The 16,348-nt window shown below is 37.8% G+C and overlaps 1 protein-coding gene across 8 annotated transcripts in view; it reads right to left on the bottom strand.

Moving 5' to 3' along the window:
- Window positions 1-16,348, bottom strand: part of LOC121381236 (A-kinase anchor protein 9-like) — a 134,965-nt gene that overhangs the window by 3,295 nt on the left and 115,322 nt on the right. For all 8 annotated transcript variants that reach the window (XM_041510454.1, XM_041510459.1, XM_041510455.1 and 5 more), the window contains 11 exons: window positions 11,200-11,350; window positions 10,079-10,290; window positions 9,177-9,471; window positions 8,662-8,871; window positions 8,069-8,245; window positions 7,022-7,213; window positions 5,739-5,909; window positions 4,462-4,653; window positions 3,377-3,615; window positions 906-988; window positions 3-288 (listed from right to left, as the gene is read on the bottom strand). In XM_041510454.1, coding sequence (XP_041366388.1) covers window positions 3-288; window positions 906-988; window positions 3,377-3,615; window positions 4,462-4,653; window positions 5,739-5,909; window positions 7,022-7,213; window positions 8,069-8,245; window positions 8,662-8,871; window positions 9,177-9,471; window positions 10,079-10,290; window positions 11,200-11,350 — 2,208 coding nt within the window. The remainder of the gene's footprint in view (window positions 1-2; window positions 289-905; window positions 989-3,376; window positions 3,616-4,461; window positions 4,654-5,738; window positions 5,910-7,021; window positions 7,214-8,068; window positions 8,246-8,661; window positions 8,872-9,176; window positions 9,472-10,078; window positions 10,291-11,199; window positions 11,351-16,348) is intronic.

The following is a 16,348-nucleotide window of genomic DNA, read 5'->3' as shown; positions in this document are numbered from 1 at the left end:
ACCTTCTAGCACTAGAGGAAGCTGGCACCGAACTGCCTGATCTTAAGGAAGGATCTTTCGTTGGAGGTGTTGAGAAGAGCCGCCGTCTGCTACACACTTGAGCCGTTGTCAATGCAGGCCGCTGCATGTCACCATTCTGTAACGACGCTGTCGGCTGTGACACTCTGGAAGGCGACACATTGGCACGGTTTGCAAAATGAGCTTCAACAGCAGTGGCATGAGTCGAGGCCAGAGGCAGAGACGAGGACGGTCGAGGTGGCGAAAAGGAGTTGTTCGTACCAACATAGCCTGAAAAAAAACCCAATATATATATATATATATATCTGAGATTACAATCCAAACCCCCCCCCCCCCCCCCAACACATCATCTGTGTATGCAATGTCTATTTAAAAATAAAGGTTGAAATTATCTTTAAAAAGCTGAAAAAACTATACCAGTTAAATATACATTGTGTTGGTAATTGTTTTTTAGCATTTCAGATTGAATTTAGTCTATTTTCTGAAAATTAGGCAAAAGAAAATCTGAAATCAGATTAAAATCTGATAAAAGAGGTCTTTCAACAATCATGTCACTCTTGAGATGAGGAGGGTGTTATGGAATGTGTTGCTTTTTCTGATAAAATATGCTATGGGGGATGTGTAAAGCTGGTCTCAAAGCACTATTTTGTTAAAAATTAATCCACAATAAAAGAATTTACCTCATAATTCTCTTAAAAAATGAGGATTTAAACTGCTTGATAATATTTTAAATGAATCCCAGTGGAATTGTAAATAAGAGAAATGCCTGAGAAGGTTACTCATTTCTGAATGTTAAAGGCAAATGTAACTCAAGATTACAAAATGGAAAGGAATATTTGTGTTACTGAAATACACCAATATCTAAATACAGATAATCCAATACATACCAAACTGCTGGTTTATTCTTCCTGCCACTACCGGAGAGCCAACTCGGGTTGCACGCCGCCATTTTCTCACCATGTACTTCATCCTAATAAAAAGAGAAGCAGCAAGCTGTAACACTACTCATATTTGTACTGTCGAAACCAGTTATTTTGCCAGTGAGTTTTAAGACACGGTTGTAAAAAAATAAACATCATGTTGTTGGTTCAGGATATATCAATCAGACCAGTTTTCATAATAAATATACAACCTTTCATTTACCCAATGCATAAAAACCAAGTTATTTTAATTTTGTTATTGTTATGCAGAACCATATAAAATAGGGATGGCCTTGTTAAATATAAGCTATGGCAAATGTGTTCCTTTGGGGGCGGGTCTAGACTGGTAAGTGAAGTTTAGGGGTGGGGTGGGGGGGGGTCAAGACACGTTCCCTCAGAAAATGTATTGAAAAAAAACAAAAAAAAAAAAACAATTTGCTTAAGCGGGGAGAGCTTCAACTCCCAAACTCCTCCTGCACATGTGCCTGATTTTTATCCTGCAACCACTGTTTTTATTGACAGATTATGATGACGGATAGAGCAAAGTCATAAACGTATAGTGGCAGAATATAAATGAGTGAAGTCACATGCATAGTTACATTCAGGAATGAAAGCTGCCCTTGACAAAAAAGGGCTGAAATATTTTTTTCAACTGAGGAAATTCCACCGCAAGGCAGCTAATTTTCATCCCTGTACATTATAGGTAGTACTATACCAAATAACTTCCGGCTGGGTCAAAGCTCGAGGTGCACCCAACTTTTGATAGAGAAGTGAACACCACAAGTCCTGTGATTGGTTATAAATGTGAGTGTGTTGGTTGTAATAAAATAATAGTTTCATCTGGGTAAAATAAATGTGCAATTTTATTTCATCTAGTACCAATGTGTCAAGTAGCCTTGTGCTTGAAACATGTATGGGGTACCTGTAAAAAAAAGTACTCGAATTTTGTGCGAAACTAGGGTAGTCATAGACGCTACCCGTTATCTCAGAAACGAGCAGCTTGACCCCCATTTTTTCTCTGATTCACTTTAAGTGTAAGGGGTGGTGGTATTTATATCCGTGGCGTTTATGTCGGTTGATACGTTGCAGGTAGGAGTTTTAGCCGCATATGTTACTATTGTCGTCTATGGGATTTGATTTGGTAGTATACACCCTAAAAAATCGGTCATGAAGTCATCATAATGTAGCTGAAATAACAGAAATAATAGCTTTTCCCATTTTTTTTTTTTATTTACTGCAGAAGAAAGATAGTAACTAGTTAATAACGTAGGATATCAGCTTTATCCTGTTCATGCCGAATGAAATATTCTGCTTGGCAAGCCTTGCAGAATTTCCCATTCTTACCTTCACAGGAAAAAGCTAATATCCTACCGTATATCGCTGTGTATTAGCCGACTCCATGCATTAGCCGACCCCCTAGTTTCACCCTCCAAATCGGCTTTAAAATTATCGACCTTGTATATAAGCCGACCCCCCTATATAAAACTAACCAAGTCAGATGTCTGTGTGGTCTCTACAAAATGACAAAGTACATCTGCTTTCAAACGTCATTTGTCACAGCAAACTTATCCGGAAGCAGTAGCCGATTTCTATTTATAGAAACGGTGTCCGGTTAATTTATTTCTCGTAAAATATAAGTACCAAGATAGCGAAATATACCTAAACATTCTTGATTGCAGCCACACGTTAAAAACACAGTGACTGTTTGCATTGTTGATTGTGCTAATCGGTCTTTTCATTACTAGTCGGCTATACCCTACCATACCCAACCACCCGTGTCGATTAATCCCAAGCCGACAAACAAAACAAATGAAGCTGGAACAATTAACGTGTTCACCGGTTTAGTAAGCAGTTTTGTAATGACACGTGACCTGCGAAGTTTTCCGAAATTGTTTTGATCGGTCACCATTTATTGTTGTTTAAACAGATAAATATTACTAAATAACTTTTAAACACCAACATTTATTAAAGATGAACATATATATACAATTTTAATATCTTTTATTTGTAATAGCTTGTGTTAAAATGCAATATTAAACCTTTATGAAAGCGGAAATGCAGAGCACAATAATGACAATAGATCGAGTCGAGCCGTGACGTCACTATTCTAACTTTACATTTCCAATAAAATGTTGACTCCTTAGATAAGCCGACCCCAGCCTTTGACTTGATAAATTTTGTATCAAAAAGTCGGCTAATACACAGCGATATACGGTACATCATTAACTAGAACTTTTCTATATATATATGAAAAGCCTTGAAACATTTAGTTTTTTAAAATTTTGATCAGCAACAAATACTAAACAATTTTAAAACTGATTAGCAAGTACTATATAATATTTTACAATTGTTTTGCCATCTCTGAAACATGATACTGGACACAATATTCTCTGACCAAACTCTCATAAAATGAACAACAATATTTGACAAACATTTACCTCCAGATTGCGACCACGACGCGGGCCGCGCTTCTGAAGATCATGTACATGCGTGGATGGCGCCGGCGCCGCTGGATGTCCACGTCAGAGGGATAGCCGCCGATCTGAGCGATCAACATGAGCGTCTCCTGCTCACAGTCCTGGTAGCCGCCCAGCAGTAACAACAGGTAGCGCTTCTGGTAGACGAGAGCCTTGCGGAAACTCTCAGACCTCAACAGCCGGCCGTACAGACGCTGCATCTGGAAGGATAAAAGGAAGGCACGCTTAACGGCAACTCAACACACTTTAAAACTACAGCTATTGCGTGTCTTATGTGGTTATTTGACAGCCATTTGAGAGAAGGAATGAAGGAAATGTTTTATTTAACGATGCACTCAACACATTCTATTTACAGTTATATGGCGTCAGACCTATGGTTAAGGACCACACAGATATTGAGAGAGGAAACCCGCTGTCACCATTTCATGGGCTACTCTTTTCGATTAGCAGCAAGGGATCTTTTATATGCACCATCCCACAGACAGGATAACATATACCACGGCCTTTGATATACCAGTCGTGGTGCACTGGCTGGAGCAAGAAATAGCCCAATGGGCCCACCGACGAGGATCGATCCCAGACCGACCGCGTATCAAGCGAACGCTTTACCACTGGGCTACATTCTGCCCTCCATTTGATAGAGATAATGGAAACCCACTGCTTCCTATCAATAAAGCACTTGGTATCTTTTATATTTACTTTCTCATATATTGGACAGGACATACCAAACTTTTGATATACCAGACACTGGTTGAGTTGGAACACCCACCCACACAAACACAGAATCGACGGAAGGCAATTGATCCCTGGAGAAAAGCCCACAATTTGATTGTTAAACAGACACCCTTTTTTCAATACAGTTCCACTTATTATCTAGATTGATATGCAATTTATTTTTATATGGTATAGTTTGTGCTTAATTTAAGTCTATGAATATAACATCTGGCAGTGGTTGGCTTTCCAATATTAAATTTCATTCACTGCTATATAGTGGCTTCTTAAGAAAATAATAACTTTTAAAATCTCTTTTTATATCAATAACTTACCTTTTCCCGATCAGTGTCGACAATGTGAACTGCGTTCTGCTCATTACGTAACATGCGCAGTTCTCCCTGGAGGCGCTCTGTCTCGCGCTCGGCCGTGTCAAGGTTCATCTGGAGAGACAGTCGCTCGTTGGCCCACATCACACGCTCGTGCATGTACCGGTCCTCGGCCAGACCACCGTTCTCCTGGTTAATCTACAAATTAGCAAAATCACATGTTACTTGAACAACTTCATTAAAATAACACTGAGCCAGTTGTGACCTGTCACAGTTCAAATAGTGAAATGACAATACACCCATTAATATGTATGTATTTAGATACCATTGCAAACCCTGAGCATCATTAAAAAAAACCTTTCCTTTTCACACCAAACTGAACATAAATTGGTTATAATATGATATAAAATTAAGTTAAAATAAATACCACCCAGCCTGAGCAGACCTTTTGGTGCCTCTCATTAAACATTGATTAAACTATGAGCTGGGGTATCATAAATAGAGGATATTATATGAGTGTCAGTATTCCAATGACGTCACTTTGCATCTCCTTACAATAACTATAAATTAGGTACATGACGCTATTGATTTTTTTTTTTTTTGAACATTATTAACGCACCTGAATGTGTTTGAAGAAAATCTTGTGATTAAAACATTGTACCTTTTACTAAATATGGCTTTCAAGTGAAATTACGGTAAGATATGCTACATTTATTACGTACGAAGCCAAAACAAGGGTGCGAAAAGTGACTCGTCCACCTTAGTATAGATTTCTAACAGTTGTGAATGTTATATTCATAATTAAGTGTTTGATGTGTCACAACTACATCGTAATATAATACAAGTTATCATAAATAATCAATTAATGTTTTATTAAATTAATTAAAAACACGTATTTGTCATTACGGCATGTGATAGCTTACTCGAAATAAAAATGTATTAATGAAGAAAGTAGTATCTGTGGAATGTCGTGTCAGCCAATCAGAAAGAAATGTACTCTTACAACAGCCAATCGTTAATAAACAATGTCAGGCGGACATACGATTTAGTTATGACATACGAGGGAAATCGTACGATAAATATGACCCTCGTTATGCTGTACCTCGTAGGTAATAAAAACCTGACTCAGTCTGTACAGACCTGTTGATGCCTCATTAACCACTAATCAAATCATGTATTGGGAGTTTAATCCGACCCCGTCTGTACAGACCTGCTGGTACCCCTTGTTAACCACTAACTAAACCATGAATTGGGGGTTTTGACTGGACTCAGTCTGTACGGACCTGTTGATGTCTCTCGTTCCTGCGGTAGTGTACGAGTTCGTCCTCCAGCTGGTTGAGGTGGACGCGCAGCTCCTCCTTCTCCTTACACACCTGGGACAGGAACGTTGTCAGGTGATCATTGTGCTGCAGGGTGTGTTCCACCATCGAGTCTCCCACTGAAGATCCATCAACCTAGAGAGAAAGAAAAAGGAATTAATGATTGTTTAATGACACCCTAACACAATTCTAAACTGGAACAGTGTTTAACAAATCATCAGAACATTTTAAACTACAGTTAAGCATACACAACAATAATTTTTAAACTAAGGCTATTTGGTTTAACACTTAGAGAGTTAGTCTTACAGAAACCTTCTATGACCACAGACTACTCCTACGGCATCTTTTATATGGAGAGAACAGCACACACCACAACCTTTGATCAGGAGTGGGAATTGGTGAACTGTAAAAAAAAAGAGAAGAGGAAATCTAGAGGGGTTCCGAAAATTCTTGAAATCCTAGGTTAAAATCTGTGCCATCTAACATATTTTGGAGGAAAGGACGATTAAAATGCTAGGAAACGCAATGTTCCATGAGAGGAAAACAGCTGATTCGAGGAGAATTCCCACACCTGTTTGATACACCAGTTGTGTGGCACTGGTTAGGTCCATCGATGGCAATCATTCCTACCACCCATCACATCAAATAAAGGCACATTAACTGTGCATGAATATATTTAAAAAGTATGTCTCAAAAACAATTACATGTCATCACTTTGACAATGTTTTTCATAATTTGACTGCATTTTCTTCATTATTTTTGACCAGCTTAATCCCAGACTCTGTCCTAACACCATCTGCATGCAATACACTGAGCTGTTCCACTTTGATCATTATTTGTACCCAGTCTAATTCCTGACTCTATCCCAACACCACCTGTGTGTCACCTACTGTGAGCTGTACTATTTGTACCCAGTCTAATTCCTGACTCTATCCCAACACCACCTGTGTGTCACCCACTGTGAGCTGTACTATTTGTACCCAGTCTAATTCCTGACTCTATCCCAACACCACCTGTGTGTCACCCACTGTGAGCTGTACTATTTGTACCCAGTCTAATTCCTGACTCTATCCCAACACCACCTGTGTGTCACCCACTGTAAGCTGTACTAGTTGTACCCAGTCTAATTCCTGACTCTATCCCAACACCACCTGTGTGTCACCCACTGTGAGCTGTACTATTTGTACCCAGTCTAATTCCTGACTCTATCCCAACACCACCTGTGTGTCACCCACTGTGAGCTGTACCTGGTCTGTGTGACTGTGATGCAGGTTGGTGATCTGCGACAGGATGCTTGTCAGGTCCTGCTGCAGCTGTGGAGACGCCTGCACCTCATCCTGTATTCGGATGGCGATGTACTCCAGTCGCTGCTGCAAACTCTTCAGCATCTCCATGCTGACTGACGGAGATCTCACGGAATCAACAGAGCTAGACGGCAGCTACAGACACAAACAAGAATTAAATATCTTGTTTATCATATTTCATTTCATTTCAACTAATTTTCGTGCTTATATCCAATTAAGGTTCAAGCACGCCGTCCTGGGCACATACCTCAGCTATCTGTCCAGTACAGTGGGTTAGTTGTTAGTTGGTTAGTGAGAGAGAAGAAGGTGTAATGGTCTTACACCTACTCATTGAGTCGTTAAAACTCGCTCTGGGTGGGAGCTGGTACCAGGCTGCGAACCCTGTACCTACCAGCCTGTAGTCTGATGGCTTAACCACTGCGCCACCGAGGCCGGTTCTTTATCATAAACATTTTCAGTGCATTGTAATGAAAATCCCTAGGTGCAACTATAAACCAAGTTTTATTGACCTAGGACATATAGTTTGTCAGAAACTGATCTTAATGCAAAACTTTAACGATAAACACACAAGTTGACACCGTCACAACCGGAAATTTTATTTTGTAAAGGCAAGACAATAAAAGTAGTCAAATTAGCTTAAAAATGAAAGCAGCTGCAATTATTAGAAAGTTTAAAAGTTTAGATAAAATTCCCAAATATTATTGGCGGTAGAAGAGTATAGGAACCAGAAGTAACCAATGAACACCCTCAGAAGCAGTTGACGAAGCCCTTAGCAAAAGTTGATGAGAAATGGCAAGTGTGTAACACAGATGGCCATAGGAGATAAATAAGGATAGGATGTGAATGTGAACAGTAAAATAAGCTGAAAGACAAAAAGATCTGCCAGATCAGAAAGAAACAGGATGGAAATCAAAGAAATGGAGTGAAAAGGAAGGGCACGGTATAAAATATTAAAATTTCTGATATTTATCAATATATTCAAGATCGTACCGCTTCAGTTGCTACTGGAGTTCCGGGTGACTTCGGGAGACGGTTTCTTTCAAATTCATGTCTCATCCGTTCCCACTCGATGCGCGACTGCTGCTCCCGGTCACGTGATCGGTCGACCTCCATCTCCACATCTCTCAGCTGTTCCTTCAGACGCTGAGACTCCAGCTCCTGCTCACGCTATAAACAACAATAATAGCACTCAAACACATGACTACTAATTGCCTTACTAAGTGGCTATCAATGATCGGTCGACCTCATCTCCACATCTCTCAGCTGTTCCTTCAGACGCTGAGACTCCAGCTCCTGCTCACGCTATAAACAACAATAATAGCACTCAAACACATGACTACTAATTGCCTTACTAAGTGGCTATCAATGATCGGTTGACCTCCATTTCCACATCTCTCAGCTGTTCCTTCAGACGCTGAGACTCCAGCTCCTGCTCACGCTACAAACAACAATAATAGCACTCAAACACATGACTACTAATAGCCTTACTAAGTCCCTATCAAAATAAAAATAAGTAAGGATGTGGAATTAAAGTAAAGTTTTGTTTAATTAGAGCACATTGATTAACTTTGTTAAGTCGTTACCAGCTGGATGTTGATCTCGTCTTTTTCCCGTTCCAATTCGCGCTGTTTGCGTTTCTCATGCTTTAGTTCGGAGGTGGTCTGTTTCTTGATCTCGTTCTCATGCTGCTTCATCGCCTTGAGATCAGCCTGCAGGTCTTCAACTTGCAACTGAACCGCTCGCGACCTCTCTCGTTCAAGGTCAAGGTGTCTCTTGATTTCAAGCTTCTCCATCTAAAACACACAAATATTCATACAATGAAATCCCTCAAAACCAGAGCCTTTGTGAACTGGCATTCTCTCAAAAACAGATGATTTTTAATGGTCCCTTTTTAAATTTCAGTACAGAATACAACCTATTTAAATTGGACACTACTTAAAACTGGACTTTTTTACTCGGTTCCATGAGAGGATCATTTGGTCCACGTTTGGTTGAAACCTGCCTGGTGTAAGTTGTGAGGAAGTCGAAAATGTCAGAAGTTGACAGATGACAGTCAGGAATGCTAACAACCAAGGCCAAACTGTAAGCCGAGACCTACCTGTAACGTATCCAGGTCTCTCTTGATCCTGCGGGCGACGTTCCTCTCCTCCTCTATGTCGTGCTGGGCGCTGGCTCGCTCCAAGTCCAGCATGTCGCTCAGACTGGTCGAGTTCTGCTTCTCCCGCGCCAGAGCACGCCGCAGGTCCTCAACCAGTGTCTTCTGCTCCTGCAGCTCAGACAGGTAGCTGTCCAGCGACGTCTGATCCTGGTGACTCATCTGCTGACGGGCCGATCTCTCCACATCCAGCAGGGACTGCAGCTGAGAAGTCTGCTGCCGCTCTCGTTCCAAGTTTCTGGTGAGGAGAAATAAAATTATATTAATGAAAAAAGAATGATGTGTTTGTTGGACAATATCCAAACATACTATTTAAAATAAAGAGAATATTAGGATCTTTGCCCCAGACTTGGTGGCTGGTGCTGTCAGAAGCTGTGCTCTGGGTTGCTGTGAATGTCTTCAGTAGATATATGCGTGAGATCCAGGTGTATCCTGTTCGGACTCTGGTGGTAGTTATAACATTACCCCGAATGTGAAAATAGAAATCCACCAGTGCTACCTACATTACTTAAAGTTTGTAACCTGACAGCATTTATACCAACAAGAGGTGGAATGTAGTTCAGTGGCAGAGTATTGACCTGATTTTGGAAAGTATATATAAAAGGTCCTAATTTGCTGCTGTTTTGGCAGGAGAAGCTTATGTAGTAGCAGCAAGTTTCTTTTTTACTCTCTAGTCCAAGTGTCCAAAGAATCACATTATACACCAAATAACCATCAGCCAAAGGGTCATTAAACAAAATGTTCCTAACCTTTTACACCTTCAAACAGAAATATACACTTGTATGTATGTATTTATATTGTTCTGCCACCCTCAACAAAGGTCTATACTCTGCCGGAATACATACCCACTGAGTTCATCACATTTCAGTCTCTCTGATTCGAGCGAAGACTTCAGCTGGGCCAGCAGCACATCGTAGTCGTTCTGAATGGACCGCACTCGCCGTCTCTCCATCTCCAGCTCCTGTTGAGCTGACGTCTTCGCAGACTTCTCAAGCTCGGCATGTCGAACCGAGTCGATGCGACGCTCCTGTTCTTTTGTCAGCTCATTACGGAGTTGCTGAATATAAAAAACACATTGTAATATAGATTTAAGAACAAAAACTAATCACTAGCAGTAGAAAGTAATTTATAACATAAATGTACAAATACAGATATCTTAATGTATTTCTAGAACAATGGAAACAAATTGACAACCTAAAAGAAAATATTTTTAAACAGATATGATATTTTAACTGAACAAAACTTTGAATGGTTAAAATTAATGGGATACAAACTAATTATGAGTTGGACACGACCAAGAGTCTGACACCATTTTAGTTGTTTTTAATGGATTTTACATAATAACAGTGATTAAAAAACAACTAGTAAATTATAAAGAAGTTGATATTATACATAATGATATCTGTGTATGTACTTGTATGTCACATAATAAGTAAATCAAAAAATGATAATGATGTGGGTACTTTTAATAAGATCTGTAAAAATAGGAAGTATGTCTAACATCAGATCACATTGTCAGACTTACAGGCAAATGTGTCCGAGTCAGTCAAAATATGAACTTGTGATACTTTGCACCATATTTTTGACAATAAAGTAATCATATAAAACAAAATACATAATTTAAAGTCTGAGAAATATAAGCTGTTGCATAGCAATCATTAAATGCACAAAGATAATAAGTGGAAATTATTTATGATCTACAAGACCGGGGCTGTCGAACTCTTGATACGTCTATCCTACATATCCTATATACTAGTTTCTCTTCCAAGCAAGATGTGTAAAAGAGAAACCTTCTAATTGCAAGTCAGGAAAACACAATCTCTATTCTGATTTTGGTACCTTAGATTTGTAAAACCATACACATGTGTGCGATGAATGCATTTTTGAATTACAAAGTGTTAAACACTTTAAAAAAGAATCATTTCTGTTCTGCCATATACTGATGACAAACCCTGGTTCTAGTTACCTCAACAAATCTGCTTTCTTTATCCAGGTAGTCTTTGTTGTGAGACTTCAGGTCAGCAACTTGAGACTCCAGGAGGATGACTTTACGTTTCTCCGCATCAACAAGTTCAAGCAGATGTTCGTTCTTCTCACGAGAATCTTCCAATGCATCCCTTTACACAATCAAAAAATAATTAAATAAATAAATAATTTTAAAAATTATCACTCATGATCGTATTAGTTGTAGACATTATTTCAATCACATGTTCATATATAACCAAAGAATGAAAGAACCGACAGTCATAACCGACTAGAAAAGATAGGAAAGAAATTTTCAGTTTTAAAACATCATCCCCGCATAATATAAATTACATCTATTTGGATATTTGTGTCTATTGTGACACTTGGTCAAGAGTAAGATAAGAAACCTGCTGCTGCCATGTAGGTTACTCCTATGTAAGGTCATTTTACATGCATTTTCCCCAGACAAAACATATCTCAGTCATAAAGCAGTGGTTGGAATAAAGAAAAAAGAAGAAGATAGGGCATGCTGTGGGTTTTTGTTTGTAGCAAACACCTCATTTTACATTTATTAACTGCTGTTGTTAAACAAGCTTTCCTTTCCTCCCCAACCCATATTATTGCAATATAAGGCAGTTTCTATTACTATTTAGAGCAGCCATGTTTCTTACAAATCAGGCCCATATGCATGATGACCATATGGGTACAAGTCAGTTTCTTATTACAGGAAGGAAATGTTTTATTTAATGATGCACTCAACACATTTTATTTACAGTTATACAGCGTCAGACATATGGTTACGGACCACACAGATATTGAGGGGAAACCTGCTGTCGCCACTTCAATGGCTACTCTTTTTGATTAGCAGCAAGGGATCTTTTATATGCACCATCCCACAGATAGGGTAGTATATACCACAGCCTTTGATATGCCAGTCGTGGTGCACTGGTTGGAACGAGAAATAGTCCAATGTTCCCACTGGGCTACGTCCCGCCCGTTTCTTATTACAATTCAAGTAATTTATTTCCATTCCGGGAACTACAAGGTTCACTTAGCGGGATTAATCATATGTCCAATAAAGCATCTCAGGCAAGCACTCTACCACTGAGCTAAATCCAATCCACGGCTCTGTATTGATAGCAAATGTGATATCTGAAAAAAAATTCTAATTTTTTGTTTGTTTTTTATGCAACATTAAAAACATACCAGTATAATAGATATAATCAACACAAATAGTTGACAAAAATTAATCTTAATGTCTTGAATTTAATATTAAAATGGTTCTCCTCAGTAAAGTGTTGCAACAATTGCTAAATGTTTTTGGTTGAGTAATATCTTCTATGCTTTGATTAATTAAAGATACATGGTACCATCGTATCACATTTTAATGAGGCTAGTTTTACAGAAATCTGTTTCACTAAGTTGTTTTCATTTTTATATTCTAATTGATATTTCTGAAAATCCAACTGCTATGCAGTTCTTTTCTTTCCTTTTAAACAGGGGTGGGAATTGGTGAACTGTAAAAAAAAGAGGAAATCTAAGAGGGGCCTCGGAAATTCTTGAAATGATAGATTAAAATCTGGGCCATCTCACACAGTTTGGAGGAAAGGATGATTAAAACGCAAGGAAATGCAATGTTCCATGAGAGGAAAACAGCTGATCGGAGGAGAATCCCCACCCCTGTTTAAAACCAAGTTCAGACAAGATAGCACAGCCACTCAGGCTGCATTGTTCATGTCAGTTTACAGTTGTATGTTACATTTACATGTATGTAAAGCATTAAAATTTAAAAAAGCCAATGTTGCAAGAATAACATGCTTAACAATTTGTATAGCACACAGATGCCAAAGAGATTGAAAAACAAGTTGCAGTTATACACAAATGTTCACAACATGCCACAAAATTAAAGTCATCTTGTTGCAACCTCATATCCTCAAAAAGCTAATAAACTAACTGAAAGACAATGCAATGAAACTTTGAATCCATGTTCAATTGGGGGTTGGGGGTAGTATTTTTAATAATGTTTCTTGTGGGGGTTTTTAAAGGTAATACAGCGAAACCCCTATAAACCGGACACCTTTGAAAGAAATGTCCTGTCTTAGGAGGGATCCGGTTTAGAGACTAAGTTTTGTATTGATTTTAAAAAAGGGCCTTTGTAAAATGTCCAGTTTTGAGGGAATTCCAGTTTACAGAGGGTCCGGTTTTGAGAGGTTTCACTGTATATACAAGTGTTAAAACATGTTTCAGACCCTTTAATTTCAAAACTGCTTTCACCAACATCAATATTAATTTAGACAACATGCATAATCTATGAATATTTTTGAAGCAGTTTATTTATTAGGTTGAAACATGTTTCAGACCCTTTGATTTCAAAACTGCTTTCACCAACATCAATATTAATTTAGACAACATGCATAATCTATGAATATTTTTGAAGCAGTTTATTTATTAGGTTGAAACATGTTTCAGACCCTTTGATTTCAAAACTGCTTTCACCAACATCAATATTAATTTAGACAACATGCATAATCTATGAATATTTTTGAAGCAGTTTATTTATTAGGTTGAATTATTTAGCATATATTTTCTAAGCAGGTTGTTGTTAAGCTGTTAAAGCAGCATTTTAAAATGTTTTATTTGTAAATACTTTTAGCAATGGTTTTTAATGGCATTGATGTACATTTATACATATGGGAAGGAAATCAGGGTCATGTTGCATTCATAACTAAGGAACAACTGCTTTCTTTGATGATTTTAAAGTTAAAAAAGTTAAAGTTTGTTTTGTTTAATGACACCACTAGAGCATATTGATTTATTAATCATCGGTTATTGGATATCAAACATATGGTCATTTTGATAGTCATAGAGAGGAAACCCGCTTAATTTTCCCATGCTTTTATATGCACCATCCCAGAACGGATAGTACATACCATGGTCTTTGATATACCAGTCGCGGTGCAGTGGCTGGAACGAGAAATAGCCCAATGGGTCCACCGACGTGGATTGATCCTAGATCAATCATGCATGAGGTGTGCGCTTTACCACTAGGCTACGTCCCGCCCCTTGATGATTTTAATAAAATATTACATCATATGGTTTATTCCTAATTTCAGTCTATAATAAAAACATTTCAATTTATGAGCTTTTCAACTTTAAAACTGATGGAAACACTCAAGCTAGGGATATAATATACTTAATTCTGAAAAACCATACAATCCAGCTAGAAATGAAATCATGTTAATCAAAACAATCAGAAAAATTCAATACTGATAAAAAAAAATGTACAAGAGTTGTTAAACCTGAAAATTGTTTACATGCCTTTAAAAAAAAAGTTTAAAAAAAAGAAAACTCATCAGTATTAACTTCTATTCTTGTTTAAAATGCAATTATTCTTGGTTAAATATAAAAGTACAAAATCAAATATGTTAAATAAAACCCCTGTAAAACTATAATAAAAATGTTTAAAAACATCAACTGATCGCATGAACAAAATTGAAAAATCTTACACAGCATACATCACAAAAACAGGAGTGGATGGTGTGGAATATATTAAGTGCGAGAAAAGGAGCGGATTTTGGGGAGGTATGATCTGCTGTAAGTAACAGAGGTTTGCATGTTTTGGTTGAAACTGTAAAAAGGTGTTGTAAGACACATGCAAGGATACATGGATAGCAAGAATGAGAACTTACAGAAGTGAACTCCAAGTTTCCCTGTTGTTAGAGAATAAAGTAACCATCAACAACCGATTGTTTTTAAACCCACATTAACTTTACCTGGTCGTCTTACATCATACAGTATAGGATCAATATCTAAAACTTAGGTTTTAACCTTTTCTTTCTCTCTCTTTTTTTTCCCATGCTTAGGTACATATGTACATGTATGTGAAAGTTATTTTTGAGTTAGTCACCACCTACAAAACTCATCCAGCACTAGAAAACGCAAAATGTCTAAATCTTATCTGCAGATGAGCTCTATGGACATTAGAATAACCAAGACAACACTGGATGTACAGAGTTGTATATTCTAAGCTGGATGTACAGAGTTATATATTCTAAGCTGGATGTACAGAGATGTATATTCTAAGCTTTATGTACAGAGATGTATATTCTAAGCTGTATGTACAGAGATGTATATTCTAAGCTGGATGTATATTCTAAGCTGGATGTACAGATATTGTAAGCTGTATGTACAGAGATGTATATTCTAAGCTGGATGTACAGAGATGTATATTCTAAGCTGTATGTACAGAGATGTATATTCTAAGCTGGATGTACAGAGATGTAAATTCTAAGCTGTATGTACAGATATGTATATTCTAAGCTGCATGTACCGAAATGTATATTCTAAGCTAGAAGTATAGTCTAAGCTTATGTACAGAGATGTATATTCTAAGAAAGAAACTATGTTGCAACCGATAGCGTGTTCAAGAGGCAGAGGGCTCATGAATAATCTGATTGGTACCATCATCTTTTATCATCTCATATTCATTTAACATGAGGCACAAAACCAGTCTACCGATCTTCCATGATCACTTCTGAACATTTGTCAGAAATACCATATATTGTTTTGAGAAGTTTATGTACCTTTAACAGTCAAGACATCGTAAAGAAAGATCTTAAATAATTTTGGGAAATGCTAGGGCTATTAGTGACAGCACGAGAAGAAATGATATAAACAGAAAAAAAACATATATTGTAAATAATAACCATCAAATATGGTGAAACCTGTGTTAAGCAGCCACCTGAACAGTCCCAAATCACAGTATTATAAAGAAAGGGTTGCCTGTATAATGCGGACCTCAGTGGTGTAGTGGTTAAACTTTGAGGCATTAAGATTGGTCCATACTGAGTTTGTTGCCTGTACTGGCTTCCCAGCCTGAGTGAGTGTGAAGAATTCAATGAACAAGTGTAAGACTCCTACACTATCTTTTCTCACACACAACTAACCATTAACACCTGTCCTGGACATCATGTTTGAACCTTCATTAGATATAGGCACCAAAAAATATATTTTAAAGAAAAGGAAGAAATAACAAATAGAGTTTAATTTGGACTCAATCTGCTGATTTGAGAAGAAAGAACATTGGTCTCTATGGACAAGATTGTTAATTTTCAAAGGTGGCTGCTTTATCAGGCTTGACAAATGTTTGA

The sequence above is a fragment of the Gigantopelta aegis genome, chromosome 9, assembly GCF_016097555.1.
Source record: "Gigantopelta aegis isolate Gae_Host chromosome 9, Gae_host_genome, whole genome shotgun sequence".
NCBI classification, from domain to species: domain Eukaryota; kingdom Metazoa; phylum Mollusca; class Gastropoda; order Neomphalida; family Peltospiridae; genus Gigantopelta; species Gigantopelta aegis.
The sequence above is the reverse complement of the archived record's forward strand: the minus strand, read 5'-3'. Positions and strand labels throughout refer to the sequence as shown.